The sequence below is a fragment of the Trachypithecus francoisi genome, unplaced genomic scaffold, assembly GCF_009764315.1.
Source record: "Trachypithecus francoisi isolate TF-2019V2 unplaced genomic scaffold, Tfra_2.0 Lachesis_group3, whole genome shotgun sequence".
NCBI lineage: Eukaryota > Metazoa > Chordata > Mammalia > Primates > Cercopithecidae > Trachypithecus > Trachypithecus francoisi.
The window spans coordinates 31,613,092-31,637,440 of NW_022681468.1; the positions used below are offsets into that span (position 1 = coordinate 31,613,092).

The following is a 24,349-nucleotide window of genomic DNA, read 5'->3' on the forward strand; positions in this document are numbered from 1 at the left end:
CTGGAATAGTCACTCGAGGCCAGTCACTGCTGAAGAACTATAAAGATGAAAAACATAAATCCACAATCTTCAAGAGTTCAGTCTAATGGGGAAATAGACCTGCAAAAAAAATTTTTTTTAATGACAGATGTTAAGATGTATAAGGAATAGCATGGTAAGAGAGGGAAAGTTTTACCTACTACTGCTTTACAAAAGTGATACTGAGATGAGACTTGGAGGACCAACAGGCATTTGTCAGATAACCTGACATAGGAAGAAATTATTTTCTAGGTGGACTTTATAACACATGCAAAGGCCCTTGGGCATAGTTGGGTCCTCTGGATTGACCCTAGACAACAACTTTCCAAGCACATTTGGGCTTTGGAAAGAGTAATACGTGAAGACACATCAGGCCTCTTGTCTACCATTTCCAGTTCTAATGCATTCCTAGACACATTGGCGCCTTACCATAGGTGATGACAAGCAGCACAAAGTTGAGGTTTTTGAAGAGCTGGGCGATGGAACCTAAGTACGAGGCATCAGGAGAGGTCAAGGCATAGCTCAGGGATTGGGCCCTGCTGGGGGGATATTTAGGTTTCTCCTTGAACACTGAAAGGAAAAAAACAGAGATGGCTGCAATTTCCCATGGTCCCACCCCAGCAGAGCTAGTTCCACATGAGTGAAAGCTGCTCCATCATCTGAGAGGAGCTAAGACTCCCAAAGGAAATATTAATTCTTCAATTAAACCCTTAACAGCCCTCTTCTTGAAGCTGCTTCTCATTGTTTGAGGCTGAGTGAATGATCCTTTTATACTTTTTTTTCTTTTTCTTTTTTTGAGATGGAGTCTCGCTCTGTCACCCAGGCTGGAGTGCAGTGGCAGCATCTCGGCTCACTGCAACCTCCACCTCCTGGGCTCAAGCCGTTCTCTCATCTCAGTCCCCTGAGTAGCTGGGACTACAGGCATATGTGCCACCACACCTGGATGATTTTTTGTATTTTTCATAGAGTCAGGGCTTTGCCATGTTGCCCAGGCTGGTCTCAAACTCCTGAGCTCAAGCAATTTGCCTGCCTCGGCCCCCCAAAGTGCTGGGATTACAGGCGTGAGCCACTGCACCTGGCCTGATTACATTTTCCTTTTCTTTTTTTTTTTTTTGAGACGAAGTCTCGCTCTGCCACCCAGGCTGGAGTGCAGTGGCATGATCTTCGCTCACTGCAGCCTCCACCTCCCAGGTTCAAGCGATTCTTGTGCCTCAGCCTGCTGAGTAGCTGGGACCACAGGCATACACCACCATGCCTGGCTAATATTTGTATTTTTAGTAGAGACGGGGTTTCGCTATGTTGGCTAGGCTGGTCTTGAACTCCTGACCTCAAGTGATCCGCCCACCTTTGCCTCCCAAAGTGCTGGGATTACAGGAATGAGCCACCACGCCCAGCCCTGATTACTTTTTTTTAGACCTCTGGAAGGCTGAAATTATTGGACCTCTCAGGCAGTGTTCAAAGATCAAGGAAACTCATAATAACCAGCAAATAACATACCACAGAGAACTGAAAAAACACACTAGCAACACAAAGCTAAAGTTTTGGGATTGGTGACCCCAGTTAATGGCTTAGTGCCACAGCTCCTCCCAAGGGGAAAGGAACTACGTTGCCCATGCTTAGCACAGAGCATGGCATGCAGCAGTTGATAAATATTCCCTGAATAAGTGAAAGGGGTCTTTTTCTGCAGAAAAAAAAAAAAAAAAAAATCTAGGGTCCATTCCTCATTTCTCAAAGTCTGAATCAGACCTTTGCCTCATGATAGAAACAAGAAGATTAATACATGCTTCTCCATTGACTGTACTGATCGCCAGTCCATTTTCTAGAGGGCAGATCAGTTTAACTAGTTGTTTGGCTACAGTGGTTCCCCTATTAAATCTAAATACGTGGCTAGGAGTGGTGGCTTACTCCTATAATCCCAGCACTTTGGGAGACCAAGGCAGGTGGATCTCTTGAGGTCGGGAGTTCAAGACTAGCCTGGCCAACATGGTAAAACATCGTGTCTACTAAAAATAGGCATGGTAAAACACTTTGTCTACTAAAAATACAAAAATTAGCCAGGCGTGCTGGCACACACCTGTAGTCCCAGCTACTCGGGAGGCTGAGGCAGGAGAATCACTTGAACCCGGGAGGCGGAGGTTGCAGCGCACCAAGATTGCACCACGTACTCCAGCCTGGGCTACAGAGTGAGACTCTGTATCAAAAGAAAAAGAGAAAAATTTCCAAATAAGCACCTTGTGGCCTCCTCTACACCCCAAAATAATGCTCCTGAAAGGTCAGTAGACTGTCGCCACTTAGAGGAAGCCGTGGAAATGAAATTTACTCTCCTGGCAGATCAAAGGGGCCCTCCACCCAGAAAATGCCCTTGCGCAGACTTCAGAGCCCTGCTTCCTCCTTCCGTAGAAACTGTGCTGGATGTTATAGCTGGGAGCCTCTCATCCATTGTCTTGCCCCTTCACCTTCCCTTCAATCAGGGGAAAGAATGCAAGGCAAAAAGTTTGCTTATCTTTACATCAGCAGGTGTTGGCTTAAGGATTTGGCAACCACAAACCAGAATTCAGATAAGATTGTTCAGGTCTTTACTCAATTAGCGACTATCCATCTGTGCTTGATAATAAAATGCCCAAACAGAAATGTCCTACCTCCAGATTTTCAACTGCAAAGGACCAGGCCCTCATCTGCTTGAGAATTTGGAGCTGGACATATAATTTGAAACTCAAAGTCTGGCTAAGAGGCCCATGGCTGTATCATTCTTCCCTGCTCTCATCCACAGCTCCCTTGCTTCTCACCTTACCAGGAACACCAAGGTCTCTGTCTAATACATTCTGCCAGCTTTTAAACCCATTAGACAGTCTTTCTCATCCTGGATTCTTGGCGGGGAATAACGCAATGAGAACAGTTGAATGAGGTACCCAATTATAGAACTGCTTGACTCTGGAGGTGGCGTCAGTAGGCAGGAATGAAACCTTTAACATGTGAGGTGGAACTTCCAGGTATTAGGAAGAAAGCTGGTTAACCTTTAGACGGGTGACTAACTGAAAATAAAAACCTCTGTCTTGCTGGTTCTAAATTTATCATAGCCCATATAATATCACCTAGCTGAGAAAAGGGGATGTAAATTTATCTTACCAAATACCTCAATCATTAAATGCCCATGGATATAAAATATTAACAGTAGTGGCCGGGCATGGTGGCTCATGCCTGTAATTCCAGCACTTTGGGAGGCCGAGGCGGGCGGATCACTTGAGGTCAGGAGCTTCAGACCAGCCTGGCCAACATGGTGAAACCCCGTCTCCACTAAAAACACAAAAATCAGCTGGGCATGGTGACAGCCGCCTGTAATCTCAGCTACTCAAGAGGCTGAAGCGGAGAATCACTTGAACCCAGGAGGCAGAGTTTGCAGAGAGCTGAGGTTGCGCCACTGCATTCCAGCCTGGGTGACAGAGCAAGACTCCATCTCCAAAAATAAATAAATAAATAAATAAAACATTAACAGTAGTTATCTGAGGTTCATGGCTGGGATTAACTTGTACAATGACAAGTTAATGGTCATTCCTTTCTCTATACTTTTTTGTATTTTCTAGATTTTTCTATAACAAGCATACATTACTCTTATAATTTTTAAAAAAGTATTAAAGAACTATGATCCTCAAGTATTGTCGGGTTAATCTATGAGATTATTAGTTTTATGGATCAATTTCAGTTTTGTTTTTTCAGAAATTTAGAATAGGGACATAGACAAGCTTAGACTTGAATCCAGTCTCTGCCACTTACTAGGTATCTAATCTCGAATAGTTGATATAACTTCCCTTAAGTCTCATTTTTCTCTTTGTTAAATAGGACTGATAGTGGTACCTCACTGATAGGGTTGTTGAAGACTAAATGAAATCAGCCATGCTCAGTACAGTGCCTGTGATGGCCTAAATGCTCAGTGGGTTTCATCAAGGAGACTAGCAGTCTACCCATTACTTCTGATGAGGTAGGACTGGGAACTGGTTAATGACAATTAAACTTTTCCTTAGCCACTAACAAAGTGGATAGGACCAATTAGCATTGTGTCAGGACAACTGCCCAGGCTAAAACATTTGAAGACCATAAGAAGCTCAGACTCCAGTTTCTGTAAATATCCATGGTATTTCAGGGCATGTTCACACAGGTCCCACCAAGGTCAGCAGAGTCTCCCTGCCCCTTTGCCCCTGCTGCCCCATCTGTCTACTAATGACCTTACCAATGAAGACAAGGATGAGGAGGAGAGTGGCCACACCTCCTATTATATAGAACATGATGCTGATGTGGTAGGCAAGCTTGTCCCGGTCTTCGACGTTGGGTACCAAAACAGGAGGGACCAAGAACCCAATCGCAATTCCAAGCTATAAGACAGAGACAACCAATCACAGTTATCAATGGCCAAGAGGTGACAACACAAATGTAAAGAGATTACTAATAAGAAATCTAATTCCCAACTTCCAATCCTTCCTAACACCCATGCAGGGATTATTTCTCACCTCAAAACACCAGGGAAATCTTTCTTCTGACTGACAATTTGGCTTATACATCCTTCTGACCACCCTCACTATCAACGCCTGTTACAAGAATGTGTAATTGATGGTCTCAATACAGGCTGGCTCTTCTCTAGCTGCAAACTGATGAATGATGGTTCCTCTACTCCCATATCTGGAGTAGAGTAAAATAACCTTGTTTCTTTGTGCTACTCAAAATTTTAGTTTCACTGAATCTGTTAACCCAGAGCTGAGAGCCCAGCTGGGGAGAAATTCTATACCCTGCAAGCCCAAGAACTTGCATTCAGTAAGAGTTGGAAGCCTAAAGCTGTTGTCACATTTACAAGCATGGAAGCTTCAGTTTATTGTGTGAATAACATAGTAACTTCTAAAGCATCTATAGTGTGAAGTCACACATAACTGCATAAATTTACACACACAGGAGATAGGCACCTAAAAAATGGCTGTAAACACACACAAACCCCCAACAAATTAAACCATTTCTTTTTTTTCTTTTCTTTCTTTTTTTTTTTTAAGACAGAGTCTCGCTGTGTCGCCCAGGCTGGAGTGCAGTGGCGCAATCTCGGCTCACTGCAAGCTCTGCCTCCCGGGTTCATGCCATTCTTCTGCCTCAGCCTCCTGAGGAACTGGGACTACAGGCGCCCACCACCACACCCAGCTAATTTTTTGTATTTTTAGTAGAGATGGGGTTTCACCGTGTTAGCCAGGATGGTCTCGATCTCCTAACCTCATGATCCGCCTGCCTTGGCCTCCCAAAGTGCTGGGATTACAGGCGTGAGCCACGGCGCCCGGCCTTTTTTTTTTTTTTTTTTTTGAGATGGAGTCTCGCTGTGTCACCCAGCTGGAGTACAGTGGTGCAATCTCGGTTCACTGCCTCCTGGGTTCAAGCAATTCTCCTGCTTCAGCCTCCTGAGTAGCTGGGACTACAGGTGTGCGCCATGCCTGGCTAATTTTTGTATTTTTAGTAGAGACAGGTTTCACCATGTCGGCCAGGATGGTCTCGATCTCTCGACCTTGTGATCCACCTGCCTTGGCCTCCCAAAGTGCTAAACCATTTCTTATCTGGGTTGGAGTCCAAACTCCAGTGACCTGACTGATAACATGAGTTGGGTGTTTCTGAGGTCAGAAGGACTTGGCTTCAGTACTGACTGGCTGTGATACAATTCGCAAAAGCCCTTCTGCTGCACGTAATATTGAGGCGGAAATGGGAAAACAGCTTGTGAACTCAGGCAAGCTTCAAATTCCAAGAGTGAAGGAAGATGAGTAATTCCTTTGTCACAAGGTCTCATTTTTCCTTTGTTGTACTTGAAAGAGCTATTGGTAAAGAAACAATTTGCTTTCACTCCTCATTTTCACATCATCCATCAGCTGCCAATCTGCTGACCCTCTTGATTGGTATTTCAATGTGTCAGTTACAGTCATTCAAGATGTTTACTAGTGGTTCTCAGTTCTGGAATATTCACAAAAGTGATCACTCATAGTTTCTGTGTAGAACTCTTCATACCAATATGTAATCAATTAACCAAATGCATCTTTAAAACATACTCTGCTAGATATTTTAGGAAGTACCAAGAGGGGTAAGGCAGGATGCCTGCCTTCAAGGAGCTTAATAATCTATTAGCAGGAAAAATGTTAAAACAAAAATACAACAGATAACACAACTGGCCATATTTGTGGGTTAAAATGATAGAATATTACAGTTTGAAAGTTCATCTGTAATCCTCCATTATAATTACAAACCCAATCATTACAGGAGAAAACAAAGGCCAGGTGAGGTTAATTGAGCTCTGTGACTTGTTGAGGGTCACCCAGAGTTCTAGCAGAGTGGAGGTGAGAAAGCAGATCTCCTGGCTTCTCTGGCCAGTGCATCCCGGGCTAGGAGCCTTGAGAAAGGCCCAGGCAGGCAGGCAGGCTTCTGCAGAAGAGAGGCCTCTTTTGTGTCCTTGGAGCTTTAGCTGATCCTTGGTCCTACTGGTTTGTCAGAGTCAGGCTTCTCAACTGCTCATCTTCAAGACTTTAATTGAAGGTAAAAACCAGGCACAAGCAGAGGGGCAAATACAACCTTCTTCATAGCGGGGAAGCTGGGCCCACTCCAGCTCATATATGACCTTCTAAGCACTTTGGAGTTGGAGGTCTGGAAGTTAAGTAGAATCTCCCAAGGTCCCATTTGCAAGAGTGAGGAAAGATACAGACACCATCTGAGGTTCTGTGACTCTTTCATTTCCAAAGGAAAATCAAAGCTCTGAGGTCCCAACACAGGATACCTTAATTCCCAGTTAATCTGCCCCAATAAAGAAATCCTCCCAGCCGGTGCTACACTGTATGCCCTACTCCTCCGGGGCAGCTGGACTCTGTTCATTCCATCTGTACACTAAGCTTGAGTGAGCGTTATTCCACCCCAACTCCAGCTTTCAAGCCTTCTCCAGGCAGCAGGGTGGATGGGTGGGCCCTAGTAGTGGCCTACAGTAACCCCAGCTGGGCAGCAACACTGTTCATGGTAACCTTTCTCAAGAAAGAAATTGGCTATGGAGGGATCTTTATGCCCAGTGTGGAAAACCAAAACATAAGGATTAGACTGTAAGCTGCTTCCTCTTTTATTTTTTCAAGACATATTTTTGTCCTGCTTCTTAAGAGCAGTGTTTAGGGAGAGTCTATTTCTAGTTCCTAGTTTATAAGTTTATAGGTCTGTCCTGTAGTCATGATGGATGGATGGATGGATGGATGGATGGATGGATGGATGGATGAGCAGATGAACACTGGTGGAAAATCCTGTCTACACAAAGCTAGGAATGACACATCTCCCTATTAAGGTCCAGGTTCTTTCTACATTGTACTCATAGTGGTAAGAAAAAAAAATGTGTATGGGAAAGTAAGGAGAGGCTAGGATATCCTAGTGTATCTTGAGCATCTACTATGCACTGAATATGTAATACAATTCATCTTTTAATTTAACCCCAATAACTTTATTTATTTTTCATCAGTTATTATTATTTTTTGAGACAGGGTCTCACTCTGTCACCCAGGCTGGAGTGCAGTGGCACGATCTCAGTTCACTGCAACCTCCGCCGCCTCCCAGGTTCAAGTGATTCTCCTACCTCAGCCTCCCAAGTAGTTGGGATTACAGGCGCCCACCACCATGCCTGGCTAATTTTTGTATTTTTAGTAGAGACAGCGTTTCCCCATGTTGGCCAGGCTGGTCTCAAATTCCTGACCTCAAGTCATCTGCCTGCCTCAGCGTCCCAAAGTGTTGGGATTACAGGCGTGAGCCACTGCACCCAGCCTAACCCCAATAACTTTGTAACAACAAAAAAGATAGAGAGGAAAAAAAAAAAAAACCTTCTGCTCAGCACCCTGTCCAGGGTCACACAGGCAGCTAGCAGAGGAGCTGGGCTCCTAAGCCAGTTCTCTCTATGTTAGAACCCAGGCTCACTTTGCTGCCTTCCATGAAATGTTGGTGTGAGATACTAGTCAACACAGAAGTCTACATTTTCACCCATTTGAGTTGTCATTCATTTGATAGGAAACCTCTGGGGTACAAATCAGAGACCTGGGGCCTGAATCAGTGAAACATTAATTTAAAATGTGGGAGAACGCTGCACCTGGAGCGTTTGGCACCTTTCCTGGAGACCCACCTTGGGAAGGCAGATGAATGAATGTCACTGCTAACTGGTTTTGAGTTGACTTACATCCCTGCACTTGTTCTAGTTTTATCATTCTCAACAAAACACAAAGTCATGGGCAAAATACAAAATGCATGGTCAAACCAAGTTACAGTCTTAGCTCTTCCGGAACTTACTTTTCAAAAATTAGGCTCTCTTCATTTTTACCTATTCTATAGCAGTATTTCCCAATCTTGTCCCATAACAAACATCACCAGTACCAACCCCATTGTTATCCCTCAGGTCTGAGGTGGGTACTAAGTACCTGTATTTTCATATGCAGGCATCCCCATCATCATCAAGGGAGTTGAGGAGACACTGGCCTCTGGAAAAGTGTGGCTCATGCCTCCTAATAGTTTCCACGCAGCTCTGCTCCTAGCTATTTTCCATGATAGCCAGTCATCTTTGGCAAACGTGATCAGATCATGTACCTCTCCTGCTTAACACCCTGTAGTGACTTCTCCTTGCTTTAAATTAGAGATAAAAATCCGAAGCACAGCCACAAGGTTTTGCACATGGGCTCTGCCTAATGGTCTGACTCTTGTCATCAACTTGTTCCTCAGGACTTTGCTACACTGAGTTCCTTTCTGTCTTTCAAGTGACCACGGGGAGTTTGCACTGGCTCCCCTACCTGGATTAGAATGTCTCCCTGCCGTGTTTCAGCTAGTTAATGCAGATATCCTTCAGGTCTGAGTGCAAATCCTGCTTCCTCAGGAAGGTTGCTCTGATCCCTTACATGAGTTCGGGTTCCTGCATAGTAATTTTATATTTGTATGATCATTTAATTAACATCTGCCTTCCCAACCAGATTACAAGCTCCATGACAGCAGGGCTCACACTGATCTCTGGAGCCTGGTACATGATAATACTCATCATAGTAAAACGTACAGAGCTTTACGTGGAGTATCTCAAGCCTCATAACAACCCCAGAAAGAGGGATCTAACATCATCCCAATTTTACAGATGATGAAGCTGAGATGCAGGAAGGCTGACTGACTTGCTCAAGGTCACACAGCTCTAGGTAGCAAGGCTGGAGTTTTCAACACAGTATTCCAAAGTTAGGTAAGCTTTATAACTATAGTTTACTTCATCCCAATAGAGGGTGTTTAACAAAAAATGTGATGAATGAAGGGATGGAGAGGCAGCCTGGGATATTTAATTTTAATTTTCTATTTTATTTTTGCCCTTTCTGCAAACTCAAAGGTGACCTCTAAATGCTACTGCAATGTCAGTAATCAGGAGCATTTCCAGAGCAAATGTCACAGTTAAAAACATGTCTATGTGGTCTGAGGGCCCTGGGTGACAGGGAGAAGCCATACTTTGAATGATGTGTCACTTGTGATTCTAGCTCTTGCATTTGGCAGAGCAAGAATAAAACCAGAAAATCATCGGGCTGCATCTGGGGTAAGATTTCCATATCCAACCCATTACACAACACAACACGCATGCTATGCCGGCTGTGAGATCCACGGAACCACTGTTTCCTATCCACTTCGACCATCCACTGTCCCTATTCACCATTCACAAAGCCCTCAGTCACAACTGAATCAGAACCCTAGCACACAGATGCCCTCCTAAATCCTACCTATTCAGGGGGCCAGAATATGGCCAGGCCATTCAGGGAGGATCCCAGAGCTTCCACAAAAGGCAAGGCAAGGCGCTCTGTGTCCACACAGTGGTAAGGGCTTCAGTCCAAATGGAACAGGAAAAGAACCGGCAGTCCCCATCTGAGCCTCTTGCTGGGTCCCAGGCACCTCATCCTCTTGACCCAAGCCATTGGCAAGGTGGATCCTGCTCTTGTTAGGAGACAACCACCTCCATAAACAGGTTCTCGCCTACCGAAACTCATTCCTCTCCCAATGTGCCATGCTATTCAGACAAAGGCAAGCCCGCCCTCACCCCTAGGGCTGGGCCCCAATTTGCTCAAGACAACTGGCTCACTTCTCTCCCTTGGGCACAGTCATTGGGTATGGCTGGACATGTTCCCTAGGAAGATAGTCTCAGGAGCACTAGGAAGATAGTCTCAGGAGCTATCTTCCTAGTGCTGAGTCAACAATGTCCCATACTTCATAAACATGTAAAATGCCATGTATCAAATAATAATAAAAATATACATATATATTATATATACAAAATAAATACATATAAAAAGTATTTTTTTAGCATATATATCCCTTTATTGTGCCAGCAGCTTTCTTTGCACCAGGGTCCCTGAGGTTGAAGGCTTCCATCAAATTTGGTCTCTTCATGACCTAATCTGGGGCTTGCCTCATGCCCAGGCTATGTTACTTTTATTTTTTAAATTAAAAACAAGTTTGTTTTGAGATGAAATCTTGCTCTGTCATCAGGCTGGAGTGCAGTGGCACAATCTTGGCTCACTGCAACCTTCGCCTCCTGAGTTCAAGCAATTCTCCCGCCTCAGCCTCCCAAGTAGCTGGAACTACAGGATCATGCCACCATACCTGGTTGATTTTTTACAATTTTTTGTGCAATTGGGGTCTCTCACTATGTTGCCTAGGCTGATCTCAAATGGTCCTCCCAACTCAGCTTCCCAAAATATTGAGATTACAGGCATAAGCCACCGTACCTGGCCTTATGGTATTTTTAAATGAATCTCCCACTTCTTCTCCTTTCTCCTTCAACATTCCTCAGAGACATCATCATATTAATATAGTGGTTAAAGGGTCAGAGTCGGGTGTCAGAAAGATCTCAATTCAAATCTCGGCTCTACCAGTTACTAGAGCTTGACAAGTTAATTGACCTCTCTGTGTGTTTCCTAATCCACAAGAGGAAGAAAATACCATCTAGCTCATCGGGCTGAGGCTCACTCCCTGTCTGCAAGGTTGGCTCTTTACCACACGCTCTCACACAGCAAGGTGACAGTCAGCAGAGGCCACTGGGACTCCCAAGATGCACTTGGTTTATTTGGGGAAGTCATACAAACCATCATCCTACCCTGGTTCTGCTTCACTTCCTTCTCTGGCTCCATCTGCGTGTCCTTCCTCAATTATCTTAGTCATCTTTGACTCTGCCCTCTTATATGCACTTCATCTCAGATCCTCCCAAACCCTTCTGCAAAGTTCTCCTTGAATCTGCCCTGTCCTGCTTCAGCTCTTTCTGCCTTTCTCCCAGGCAACTGTGATCTCTTCTTGCCCAACCTGCACGATGTACTCAGATCATGGTCCTCGGCATTGCATTGACCCCACTATCCCTGCTCAAAGACTTTCAAGGTGTCAGTCCTCTTAGAGGAAGGAAGCAGGTCCAAACCCCTCAGCCACTGTCCTTGGCCATTGATTTGGTTTGGCTCTGTGTCCCCACCCAAATCTATCTTGAATTGTAATCCCCATGTGCCAAGGGAGGGGCCCGGTGGGAGGTGATTGGATCACAGGGGCAGTTTCTCCCATGCTATTCTCATGGTAGTGAGTTCTTACAAGACCTGATGGTTATAGAAACGTTTGACAGTTCCCCCTTCACATGCTCTCTCTCTTGCTCTCTTGCCTACCACCATGTAAGATGTGCCTGTTTCCCCTTCCACCATGATTGTAAGTTTCCTGAGGCCTCCCTAGCCATTTGGAACAGTGAATCAATTAAACCTCTTTTCTTTATAAATTACCCAGTCTCAAGCAGTTCTTTATCACAGTGTGAAAACAGACTAATACAGCTGTCTTTGCTAGTTTCAACCTTCCTTTCCAGTCCCTTCTCTCCTGTATCCCTATAAATCCCCTATATTCCAGCCAGATTGAACAAGTCATGATTCCAGCCTTTCCGTCATCTTGTCTATACCTTTATCCCAAGTTATTTCCCTTTTAATCTTTCAGAACCCATCACCATGTGAATTCTCTCACAGAGCTTTCCTTGATGATCCTCACTAGGTGTGATTGCCTTGTCCACCTGAGGAATTATGTGGAAGTGACTTCCACACTAACTGCCCATCCCCACATAGTGCTATGTGCACACCACAAAGCTGGTACTATTTAGGCAAGTCTGCACACTCCAGTCCATAATTCTGTCGCTATAAATACTGCTCTCTACCCCTTGGCCAGCATCATTTAGATGTTTGTTTATACCTACTAGTGAATACCTGATCTAGCAACATGGAGCATAAACAAGGACTCCAAGATCCCAAGTGGAAGAGACTAGGCTAGAGTGAAGGCACTCTGCCAGGCAAGCTACCTTGGGACATGTGGTCAAGGTTTGGCAGGGGGTCTTGGGATTGAGTCTGTAGATGCCCCAGAAAGAAGCAAGGAGAGTCCAAGGTGGCTGCTGGGGCTTCGAGACACTGCAAAACTAAGAACCCAGAGCTTGAGCTTAATCATGAGAATGAGCCCCCAGCACCCAGGAATGCCAGGCGGCTCCAAGGAAAATGCCACGGTAACTGATAATGTCCAGGCAAAAACCGCTCATATGACTGTTATTTGTGAAATCTCCAAATCCAAGGCTTCTTTTGAAAAGGTCAACACGGGATTAAGGAGGTGGCAGGCCTTCAGAGACAAAGACAATCTAAACAACCTCATTGAGTTGGTGGAAAATCACTCATGAAGAGAGTTTATGGATTTAAAGGCTAAGCTAAGATCTCTGAGAACTTCGGGAGTAGGGTCACAGCTGGCCAACTCCAGATTTCCTTAGAGCTCCCACCCCAGTCACAGGGTTTGTCCTGAAAGCTGTGGTTATGCTGGTAGCTTTTCCTGCTTTGACTCCTGGATTCCCTCAGTTCTTTTGGGGAAAGAGGTTAGGGAAATGTAGGAAGCAGCAGCTACTGAAATTAGGATAGCCTACAATCATTGATCCCTAGGGAAGATAATAATAGTGATGAGAGCTGATACACTGTGCTCAAAGCACTCTATAAATACATATACTCTTTGAATCATTTTATTTTTTAATTGTTAATTTTTTCCTTTGGGGGGCAACACTTCACTCCATAGAATAGAAGGAGTGCTCCCTTAATCTCTATTTTAAAGTGGAGGAAACTGGCATTTAAGTAGCTTGCCCAAGGTCACATAACAGTAAGCGATGAGGCTGAACTTCCAGCTCTGGCCGTCTGTACTAGTTTGTACTCGCATCCATTAGGTAAAGGTGCTGGTCTTAAATGTTATTCAAACCAGGAGGAAGGGGGGAAATATGTACTGAGTGTCTGCTATGTGCTAGACAGCATGCTAAAGGTTTTTTTTTACATGATATTTCATCTATGCCCTCACAACTACCCCCTGAAGTTGGCACCATCATCTCTGGTTTGGGGTTTTTTTTTTTTTTTTTGAGACAAGGTCTCATTCTGTTGCCCAGGCTGGTACAGTGGTACGCTCTCGGCTCACTGAAGCCTTACTTTCCGGGCTCAAGGAATCCTCTCACCTCAGCCTCCCAAGTAGCTGCGGCCACAGACATGCGCCACCACGCCTGGCTAATTTTTTTTGCATTTTTAGTAGAGACGGGGTTTCACCATGTTGCCCAGGCTGGTGTCAAACTCCTGGGCTCAAACAATTCACCTGCCTCGGCCTCCCAAAGTGCTAGGATTACAGGCATGGGCCACCGCACCTGGCCTCTAGTTTGGTTTTTGCAGATGAGAAAGCCTCTGTAATTTGCCCAAAGTCAAAACAGCTTCTCCTGGCAAAACTGAGATTCAAACCCTTGGCTATCTGATTCCAAAGCCCTCAATGGACAAGTGAATGCCACAGAAGAGTGGCTGCCCTCAAACACCCAACATTCCCAGTATCATATGCTCCATTCTGTAGTTCAAATGTCCCCAAATGTGTAGCTGTTGGAGGAAGCAAGGGTGAGAGGTGTCTCCAGCTACAGTTTGGTTTCTTTGCCACAGTTATACTTTATGAGTTTCTTGTTCTTACATCATGCTTAGTTTTGTTTCTTTTTGTGTAGTGTGTTGTCTCCCAAACTAGACTGTTAGTACCTTGAGGACAGGGACATTGACTCACATTTGTTCATGTGACCCTTCCCCATACCACGTCTGACACAAGAACAGAGACAGCACTCAGGAAATATTTTCTGAATGAAGAAATGACTCTTAGAACTCTGCAGCTCAAACCTCACTCAAGTCATTCCAGACTGCTCTGCAGTAAACAAGTTGGGTACAGTAGCAGTCTGCTGCACTGTAGGAGTTTAACCACCCAAAGCAAGTAGATGCTAGATGAAACGACCCAAGGAAGCTCCCACACAGGGAAGACCTCCCATTTGGGGTGCCCCAAGATTAGGCATGGAGGGGATTGGAATGCAAACCAATCAACTTCTCACCCTCAGACTTACACTCAGTATTTATTGAGCACCTGCTGCATACTAAGCACCCTACTCAGAAGGGAGGAGAAAGATGCAAGACAAGGAGCTCACTCTCACCCAATTTACAATGTAATATACCTTGATCTTGACCTACTGCTTTGGTGTTGGGTTTCCTCCTCATCTTGGTTGAGGGTGCAAGTTAGCTGAAGAGCAGAGATACCCTAGGCTGTAAACAGAGAAGTTGCTAAGTTTAGGGGAAGAAAATGAGTTTTACAAGGAAAGTTTTCTGATTAAAGAAAAAAAAAAGGAACACTGACAAAGGCCTTATTTTATTTTTTTAGCTAAGCCCAGTATTTATGCTTGTTTTCCATCATCATCAACTCAGAAGCTTCCTGGCACACACACTCTCCTTTTAAAAGCTGGGTGTTCCCCTTGAAGTTGTCCTCATGGTGAACTCCACAAAGGGCCAGCCTAGGTCTACTTTGGGTGGAGAAGTGAAGAATCCACTGCCTTTTCTTTCAGTGGCAGAACAAATCACTGTTGCTACAATACACTAATGTCCCTCTAGCTGACTGTGCTGACAGCCAGTGGTCACAGAACTTCCCCATGACTCAGCTAGGAAGGAGGAAAAATGAGTGGGTGTCTTTCAAACCACCCGGCCAGCTGAGATCACATCAGATCACATCATGCAAATCTTACTCCAAAGTTTCCACATTTGAAGTAGGCGATGTGCAAAGCGCCATTCAAATGCTTTGGCACTGACTGCCCACCGACTCTGTCCCAGACACCAGCAATCAACAGCCAACAGAGGGATTCTACGGTCTTGTGCATTCCCTCAACACTAACCCTCCTCCTATCGCCCCAACTCAAACGTGCCACACCCTGACCTTTGACAGATAAAACAGCCCAAAGGAGAATAATTGTCTCCTTTGTCTACAAGGCAACGTGTTGTCGTTCCTAAAAGGGGTGCTCATGTGACGATCAATGTTTCTAATCCTCCCATGTTTCCTTCTAAATCTGAACAGACTTTCTGGTAATAGCTCTCCTATTCTGATTTTTTTCAGGGGTGAAACCCTGCCAATTACTTGCTGGCAGGCCCTGGAAGAGTTGCTGCTTCATGGACTGCCATGGGCAAAACCCAGTTCCTCTGGAGCATGCACTTAAAGAAATAGATAGGATGGGACCCATGTAGCTTTTTCCGAAGAAGCCAACTTCATAAGTTAACTAATCCTGCCTCAGGATCCCAGACAGACAGCTGGAAAGAAAAAGAAATCTAAAGCTTACACCAAGGAAACTATTAGTCACTCACATCTATAACCCCCTGAGAGAGAGAAAGAGAGAGATTGCAGCACAATTAGATCTGGCCCTGTTATTTAGGGAGTTACTCAGGGACCTGCTTACCTAAAAACATCTCCTAATATCCTGCTCTAAAGTCACTTGCCCTCCTAATTGGGCTGACATCTGCACCATTAGCCACTCTGCTGTGACTGGCTTATAGTCTAATCTCTCTTCCCTTCAACCTGAACTCTACAAGAACAGAGGGCTATTGCCAACAGGGACCTTCCCTTTCCCGTTCATTGCTGCATCCCCAGTTGTGAAAATGTTTGTTGCTTGGCACAGAGTAGATGCTCAGTAATACTTGTTCAATAAATAAAATAAAGGCTATGGTGCATTGTCTTAAAAAAAAAAAAAAGACAGGCCAAGGGGAGGAGAGCCTTCTTTACTGGCTTTCATTTGTCACATTGCTTGCTGTCAACTGGAAAGACATAGGGAAGCTGGCTGGAGGGGGTGCAATTCAGGACAAGCAGAATTCAAGGAACTTGTAGAACAAAGACAAAGATGGGATGACCAGGTGATTGTGTGGGTTATTTGCAAAGGACAGAGATCTGGTCCAGGATGGGGGCACAGCAATAAAGGACAAGGCTTTTGGTGGGGTAGCATGAGAATACAGGGGTAGCCATACCTAGAGGGAAGACAATGAGGAACCTTCCTCCCTAAGGAGAGATAGAGGAATTCTGAAGAGAGAAACATGTCGAAGGGAAACTGCAACATCTTCCTAAGGGTTCTAACATCTTCACCAGGGCTCTCCAAGCCCTACTGATCACCATTTGTTACCATTGATCACTGCCACTTGCTAACAGTGAGGGGCTATGAGAAAACTTGGTAGGGCCAGGACCACCACGCCCTTAGGATAAAGCTTCTCACTCCCAGGCCTATCTCCTGAGGGTGGGGATGAATCAGTTCTGTGCTATGCCACCATAGCCATTTTCCTACACTGAAGAGAAGAACCATCCTAGGCACCTATAGACTCAAACGTTGCATCTTGCCACTCTTCGGCAAAAGGCACTTCTCTAGCAAGCTGTCAGTTTCCTGGAATCAAAAAGAACCAGAATGCTCCACAGGATTCCTGGAGCTGCCAAACAGCTCAGCTCAAGAGGATCAAATCAGCAAGTGCAGCTTCCTTTCTTTGCCGATGAGAGGAATGCTTTGGAACTGAGAAGCTCTGAAAGAGGTTCCTACAGTAAGGATGATGGAGCTTATCCTGAACCATGAGCTGGTGTAAAGGCAGGAGTGCTGAGCCCTCTACATGGAGGGCATGGGCCCCAATCCAGGCAGGACACGATGTGTGTCTAGAGAAGCTCTTTTTATTCTACTGTCAAAGGGCAAGTCCAGAATATTTTTTAATTTTTTAGATGAGGTCTCACACTGTTGCCCATGCTAGAGTGCAGTGCTGCAATTACTGCTCATTGTAAGGTCAAACTCCTGGGCTCAAGTGATTCTCTCTAGCTCCCAAGTAGCTAGAACTACAGGCATGTGCCACCACACCCAACCAACTTTTTTTTTTTTTTTTTGAGACGGAGTCTCGCTCTGTTGCCCAGGCTGGAGTGCAGTGGCCGGATCTCAGCTCACTGCAAGCTCTGCCTCCCGGGTTTACGCCATTCTCCTGCCTCAGCCTCCCGAGTAGCTGGGACTACAGGCGCCCGCCACCTCGCCCGGCTAGTTTTTTGTAGTTTTTAGTAGAGACGGGGTTTCCCCGTGTTAGCCAGGATGGTCTCGATCTCCTGACCTCGTGATCCGCCCGTCTCGGCCTCCCAAAGTGCTGGGATTACAGGCTTGAGCCACCGCGCCCGGCCCCAACCAACTTTTTAACTGCTTTTGTAGAGATGGAGTCTCACTATGTTGCGAAGGGCTGGCCTTAAACTCCCGGCATCAGGTGATTCTCCCACCTCAACCTCCCTAAATGCCAGGATTGCAGGTGGGAACCACCATATCCAGCCTTTTTTTTTTTTTTTTAAGTTCAAGAAAGGGCACTAAAAGTCAACACTGGCAAAATATTTCACCATTTTCAAGGCACCTACACATCCAACATTTGAGGCTATTACCAGAGCCTCAAAACCACCCAGTGAGATCAAGAGCAGGATGCCCAAAGTCCAGATGAGGAAACAGAGTCCTGTCAGGGCCAAACTATCTTCTCCACTTCATAACTGAGTGGAAGCAACTTGAAGTCACAGAGCTAATCATCAACGTCAAGACTTCTGAGGCTCCATTCCCAGCCCTGCTCTCTTCCCATGGAATCGTGCTGAGTCTCCAAAAAGCACCAAGCAGCATCATATCCCCAGAAGACATGGTCTGAGACTCAGGATGATCCAGAAACACTTCTGGTTTGGAGCCAGCCAATTCATGAATCACTGTTTGCTTAAATAAACTCTTTAAAAAAATTAATTGCACCTCAGTTTACCTTTTTTAACACGAGAATGTCGTAGAACATGAGTTTGGTAGAGAGGGAAAACATAGATGTGGATTCAGTAAATGTTTACAGAGGGGTTACTTGGTTCTAGGAGCTGTTTCACATAGACGTTGCCTCATTAGCTTTCATGGCAACCCTGTGAGGCAGGCATTCTTGCTGTAGAAAACAAAGCTGATACCCAAAGAGGAGAGGTGTCCTGCTGGAGGCCCCAAATATGGCTTCTGGGTCCAGCTTCCATGGCTTCTATATCAGGAGTGTTCAAACTTCAGCGGGCCTCAGAATCCCTGGAAGGAGAATCAAAAATACGTATTCCTGGGTCCCAACCCAGAGGAGCTAATTCCTTGGGTCTGCTCTGGTGCCCAGGAATTTGCTTTTTATTTTTTTTAATTTTATTTTTTCTTGAGACAGGGTCTCACTCTGTCCCTCAGGCTGGAGTGAGGTGGCATGATCTTGGCTCACTGCAACCTCCACCTCCTGGGTTCAGGTGATCCTGCCACCTCAGTCTTCCGAGTAGCTAGTACTACAGGCATGCACCACCATGCCTAGCTAATTTTTTTTATTTTTTGTAAAGATGGGGTTTTTCCATGTTGCCCAGGCTGGTTTCCAACTCCTGGACTCAAGCAATCCTCCTGCCTTGGCCTCCCAAAGGGCTGGGATTATAGGCATGAGTCCCTGAATTTGCATTTTTGATGAACACCTAGGTGGTTCTGGTGCTAGAGACTCCATGGATCACACTTTAGAAACAATTGATCTCCACCACGCTGAGGAAGGAAATCAAGAGAATTCTCAGCTGCTGGCTTCCCCTACATGTCCTAGGCAGACATGGTGGGAGAGAGGTGTGTTCCTGTGTAGCTTCTCAGCAGAGAAGGAATGAATCCCTGGGTGTGCTCAAATGGGTGTCTCCACAAACCTGTCCAGCACCCAACAGGAAGCCCGGGATAAAAGTCTAAGGAGGCCTGGATTGCTCAAAAGGCAGCTACTACCCCCAAAAAACAGCCCAGAGAATGAACCCTGCTTTAACATGGATGCCTCATCAAGGTGGTGGATCACGTCTGTAATCCCAGCACTTTGGGAGACAGAGAAGGGCAGATCACTTGAGCCCAGAAGTTCAAGACCAGCCTGGGCAACGTGGCAAAACCCCATCTCTACAAAAAAATACAAAAATTGGCCAGGCGTGGTGGCATGAGCCCGTAGTCCCAGTCACTGGAAAGGCTGAGGTGAGGTGGGAGGATCACCTGAGCCTGGGGAGGCTGAGGCTACAGTGAGCCATGATCATGCCACTGCACTCCAGCCCGGGCAACAGAGTGAGACGCTGTTTCAAAAAACAAAACAAAAAAACCCATGGATGCCTCATGCCTGCTCACCAACTGTGTTTACCAATAGATGGACACAGCAAATAGACTTGCATACAGCTACCTCTAGAGCCACCAAAGGAGACCCAGCCATGTCAACCCAGTCATTGTGTGCAGAAATCAGGAATTTCCAGGGGAGAGAAGAAGAAGAAAAGGAGAAAAACAAGCTTGCTCCAGCTTCTGTGTCCCTCTCTTTGGGAGCCGGCGAGGCTATGCAATCAAAAACAGCCTCCTGGAACTAAAAAGGACTTGTGTTCAACTCCTCTCTGGAGAAGCAATCGGAGGGGAGCCAAAGCAAACACTGCTCCCTCCTGAGGCTCCGGACACAAGGCTGAACCCAAAGAAGTTGGGAAGGAAGTAAGATCTATCCTCACCTCCTATCTCTCGCTTCTACAAACACAGATGGTGCTGCTGTTATCTGCCCTCATGCTGGGTCAAGGCTGAGTCTTGAATTGTGTTGGGGTGAGAGGCTGAGCTCAAGTTTTTGCACAGCATGAAAAAGGAAAGATGCCTGTAATCAAGTCAGAAAGCAGAAGTGTCTGGCTGGGCTTACAGAGTGCCCTCCCACCTATGAATGACTCACCAAAAAAAAGGCCCTTAGCTCTGTAGAATTGAGGGAGGGGAGATATTCCATTGGGTTAACTTGGGAATGGTGCTAGGTAGAAGTCAGGAGGTCAAGAAAGAAAGAAGAGGAAACACCAGATATCACCTTAACCCTATGGTGGTTGCTGTTGTTTTAATCATCCTTGATAGCACTCCAACCTACATCCTGCAATCCACACAGGGCTGTTTGATGTTGAGGCTTGGGGGGAGTTCAAGTCAAGGGAAGGACATCCTGTTAACAGCATTGTTGGAAAAAGATCAAGAACTAGGAGATGGAAAATAGCTGTGAACACCTGATGAGCCTGGGCACCCCCCGCCCCCCTCATCCCCGCCCGCTTCCTTCAGTCTTAGGTTTGTGAGACTAAAGTCTCGTGCACAGGCATAGGGGTTGACCCAGTGAGTATCTCTGTCACCCCAGAGTCTCCAGAGTCATCACCGCACTCTGGGAATATTACACCAATTGCGCCCGTATTGCTTTTAGTTTAAGTAGCTCTCAAAAGGGACAAGTCCCCATCAGGATACTACTGGGATACTTCCTGGAATGGCCCAGCCTCCCCTATGTACCAACTCCTGGTCACTTCACTCATTAAGAATCAGCTCAACCTTCACCTTAAGGAAGCTGCCCTGCTTGTCCACAGTGCACCCACACTAGGGCAATGTCTGGTAATATTAGGAGAGGCCTCTCTTTCTAGATCCAGAGCCAACAGAAGACAGAGGTGATTACTTTTATTGATGATGGTACTGAGAACATCTGTTCTTTATTTAGTACTTTTTTTTTTTTTAAGTAGAGGCAGGGATCTTATTATGTTGCCCAGGCTGGTCTTGAACTCCTAGACTTAAGCAATCCTCCCTCTTGGCCTCGCATGTGCCATCACAGCTGATCTCACTTAGCACTTCTTATCTGAGAAACTATTACCTAAATGCTATCCACATATTGTCTCATTTAATCCTTTCCTGTAGCTTCTGCAGTAGCCAGTATGAATGCTATTTTACCAAAGAAGCCCAAACCTATGAAAGTTATGAGACTTGTCAAAGGGTACACAGCAGATCTAGCGACAGTATTCTTAATACCCTCGGCCTGGCACAGTCCAAGGCACAGAGTAAGGATTCAGTAGCTTTTTCCACATAAGGAATAAGAACAAGTCACATCAAGAAGACAACCAGGCATGAGAATCTTGTCCAACCACCTGAACTCTCAGTTAACTGACTGGTCATCTTAATTTCTTTCAGGAGGTGAAAACCTGTTAATTTGCCCATCCATCTGCAAGCAGCTGTTATGCCCAGGGCCTTGCTCTGAGACACAGGACAGATGTGTCATGAAACAGGAAATTTTCCTTGACCCCTTTGTGGGCTTTGTGACGGGGTGCCTCACTTAGCCCTCAGCTCTCAACCCCTAGAGGGAGAGGGAGCACCCAGGCAAGCGGGTACAGGAGCTGGAGTGGTCGCTTTTGGGCACCAGCAGGAGAAAAACTCCATGCAGGTCCTGCGGCAGCATCTAGGGGGAGTACCTATGAACCCCGAAGCTCCAGAGCGTGTTTGTTACACTGTGCTCCTTTAGCTTAAGTGTTTAACAGCTCAGTGGACTCTCTGCCTTTTCATGAGGGCAGAGAGCCAGTGTGACAGCTTTCTGTATCCTGAGCTCTTGCCTGGCATCCAGGAAAAAATCAGATGGCACACATGAATTGAAGGATAGTAAATGCAGAGGATTTTATTGCCGATAGAAGTGGCTCTCAGTGGGAAGGGGAGCTGGAAAGCAAATGGAGTGGGAAGGTGTTCTTCCCCTGAGGTCTGGCTGTCCCCAGCTGGACTCTTCTCTGAAGTCCTGCTGTCCAGCCATCCCTCTAAAGTAAAGCTGCTTCTCTCTAATGTCTGACTACTTCTTCTCCCCTTCTCTGCTCTCTGTCAGTGGAGATTGGGGGTTTTAAAGGTACAGGATGGGGGTTGGCCAGGGATGGTTTTGGAAAAGGCAACATTCCAGCAGGAAAACCGGGATGTAAAGTCTCACTTTGGGCTGCGACTTCAGGCTTGAGGGTGGGGCCCTCGCCAGGGATCCCACCCTTTTCTGCCTGGAATTTCTCTGCCTCCTGTCCCTATCATCAGCCCATGCCTGGCCCTCTGGGAAGTTTCCCACTTAGTAGAAAGAAGATGTGGAAATGGAGGGGAGGTGGACAAGAGGAAGGATAAGGAAGAAGGAGAAATAGACAAACCACCAGAAAACAAAGGCCAGTGGTGGAACGGACCCAGCAAGTACACAGGCTTGGGAATGCATTCTTTAGAGCATAAAGGCTGATGTGGATGATGGCAGCAGGGGAGCAGGGATTCCAGCTAGAAGGGAACACCTCAAAAGCAGAGTATCTTTTGTTCGCTTGATGGTGGTTAAATATACACAATTGTTGATTTTTAAGCAATTTTTAACTGTACAGCTCAGCAGCGCTAAGTACGTTCATATTACTGTGCAACTATCACCTCCATCCATTTCCGGAACTTTTTTCATCTTCCCAATCTGAAACTCTGTACCCATTCAACAGTAACTCCCCATTCTCTCCTTCCCTCAGCTTCTGACAATCACCATTCTACTTTCTGTTTCTATTAATTTGACTACTCCAGGTAACTGTGGTGTAATAAAAATATTATTTGGTCTTTGTCCTCTGTTCTTGGTATAGAGCTACAGAAATTCTTGGAATTTCCTGAGTGATAGGAATATCTCATCATTTCCTAAGGGGCCCCTTTCCAAGACACCAATGTTTATGCTAATGAGGTGACGTAGGTAGTGCTCCTAAATAGCCTCAGGAGGGGGCTGATCACCAGAAAGACCAGAGATTAGAACTTGGAAATGTACAACCCCATCCCTTCACCCACTCCAGGGAGTTTACGCTAATGAGGCAACATAGGTAGCGCTCCTAGGTAGCCTCAGGAGGGGGCTGGTCACCAGAAAGATCATGGATTAGAACTTGGAAATGTACAATCCCATCCCCCTGCCCACTCCCGTGAGGGGAGGGGAGGGGAGGGGGCTAGAGACTGTGCTGGATAAAATCTCTTGAACAGTAGAGTTTCAGAGAGCTTCTGGTTGGTGAGCACATCCAGGTGCTGAGAGGGTGGAAGGATAGGGCTTGGAAGCTCCACAGCCCCCATCCCCATTTCCTGCCCTATGCATCTCTTCCATTTGGCTGTTCCTGAGTTGTATCCTTTATAATAAATGAGGAAATGTGAGTGAAGTGTATAATAAACTAGGAAATGTGAGTCAAGTGTTTTCCTGAGTTCTGTGAGCTGTTATAGCAAATCAAACCTGAAGAGGAGTCATGGGAACCCCCAATTCACAGCTGGTTGGCCAGAAGTTTTTATACATTTCACTGCATATAACAACGTATATGTATATATTTCATTGTACCTGTATATACATACAAACACATACACACCACATTTTATTTATTCATCTGGAAGCACAGACACTTGGTTTGGTTCCATGTTTTAGCTATTGTGAATAAGGCTGCTATAAACATGAGTATACAAATATCTGTTCGAGTTCCTGCTTTCAATTTTTTTACCTAGAAGTGGAATTGCTGGATCACACGGTAATTTTATTTTTAATTTTTTTGAGGTGCTTCCATGTTGTTTTCATAGCAGTTGCACCATTTTACATTCCCACCAGCAATGCAAAAGAGTTCCAATGTCTTCACATCCTTACCAACACTTTTGTTTTTAAATAATAGCCATCCTAAATAGGTGTGACAGTGGTTTTGATTTGTATTTCCCTAATGTTGAGCATCTGTTTAGGTGCTATGACCATTTGTACATTTGTTAGCTCATTTTTAAATTGGATTTTTTTTTTTTTGCGGTTGAGTTGTAAGAGTTCTTTACACATTCTAGAAATTAATTCCTTATCAGATATATGATTTGCAAATATTTTCTCCCAAATATGGGTGACTTTTTTAGTCTGTTAATAGCATCTTTTGATGCATCAACGTTTTACATTGATGTAGTTTAATGTTTTCTTTTCTTATAGTACCTCTGCTTTTGGTATCAGACCCAAGTAATCTTTGCCAGAACTAACATTGTAAAGCAGTTCCCGTTTCCTTCTAAGAGTCTTACGGTTTTAGCTTTTATGTTTAAGTCTTTGATCCACTTTTGAGTTAATTTTTGTATATAGTATAATGATGTTACTGGAAAGGGGTTCCAATACAGATCTCGATAGAGGTTTCTTGGATCTTACACAAGAAAGAATTTGGGGGA

General features: G+C 45.3%; 1 protein-coding gene across 5 annotated transcripts in view; it reads right to left on the reverse strand.

Annotated features, from left to right (window-relative positions):
* FLVCR2 (FLVCR heme transporter 2) overlaps positions 1-24,349 on the reverse strand; it is a 70,905-nt gene that overhangs the window by 23,850 nt on the left and 22,706 nt on the right. For 4 of the 5 annotated variants that reach the window (XR_004431493.1, XM_033187380.1, XM_033187377.1 and 1 more), the window contains exons 2-3: positions 4,244-4,385; positions 448-588 (exon numbers count right to left, since the gene is read on the reverse strand). Coding sequence is in view for 4 of the 5 variants with exons in the window: in XM_033187380.1 (XP_033043271.1) it covers positions 448-588; positions 4,244-4,385 (283 nt within the window). In the remaining variant the exon portion in view is untranslated. The remainder of the gene's footprint in view (positions 1-447; positions 589-4,243; positions 4,386-24,349) is intronic. The other variant, XM_033187379.1, reaches the window with a different exon arrangement.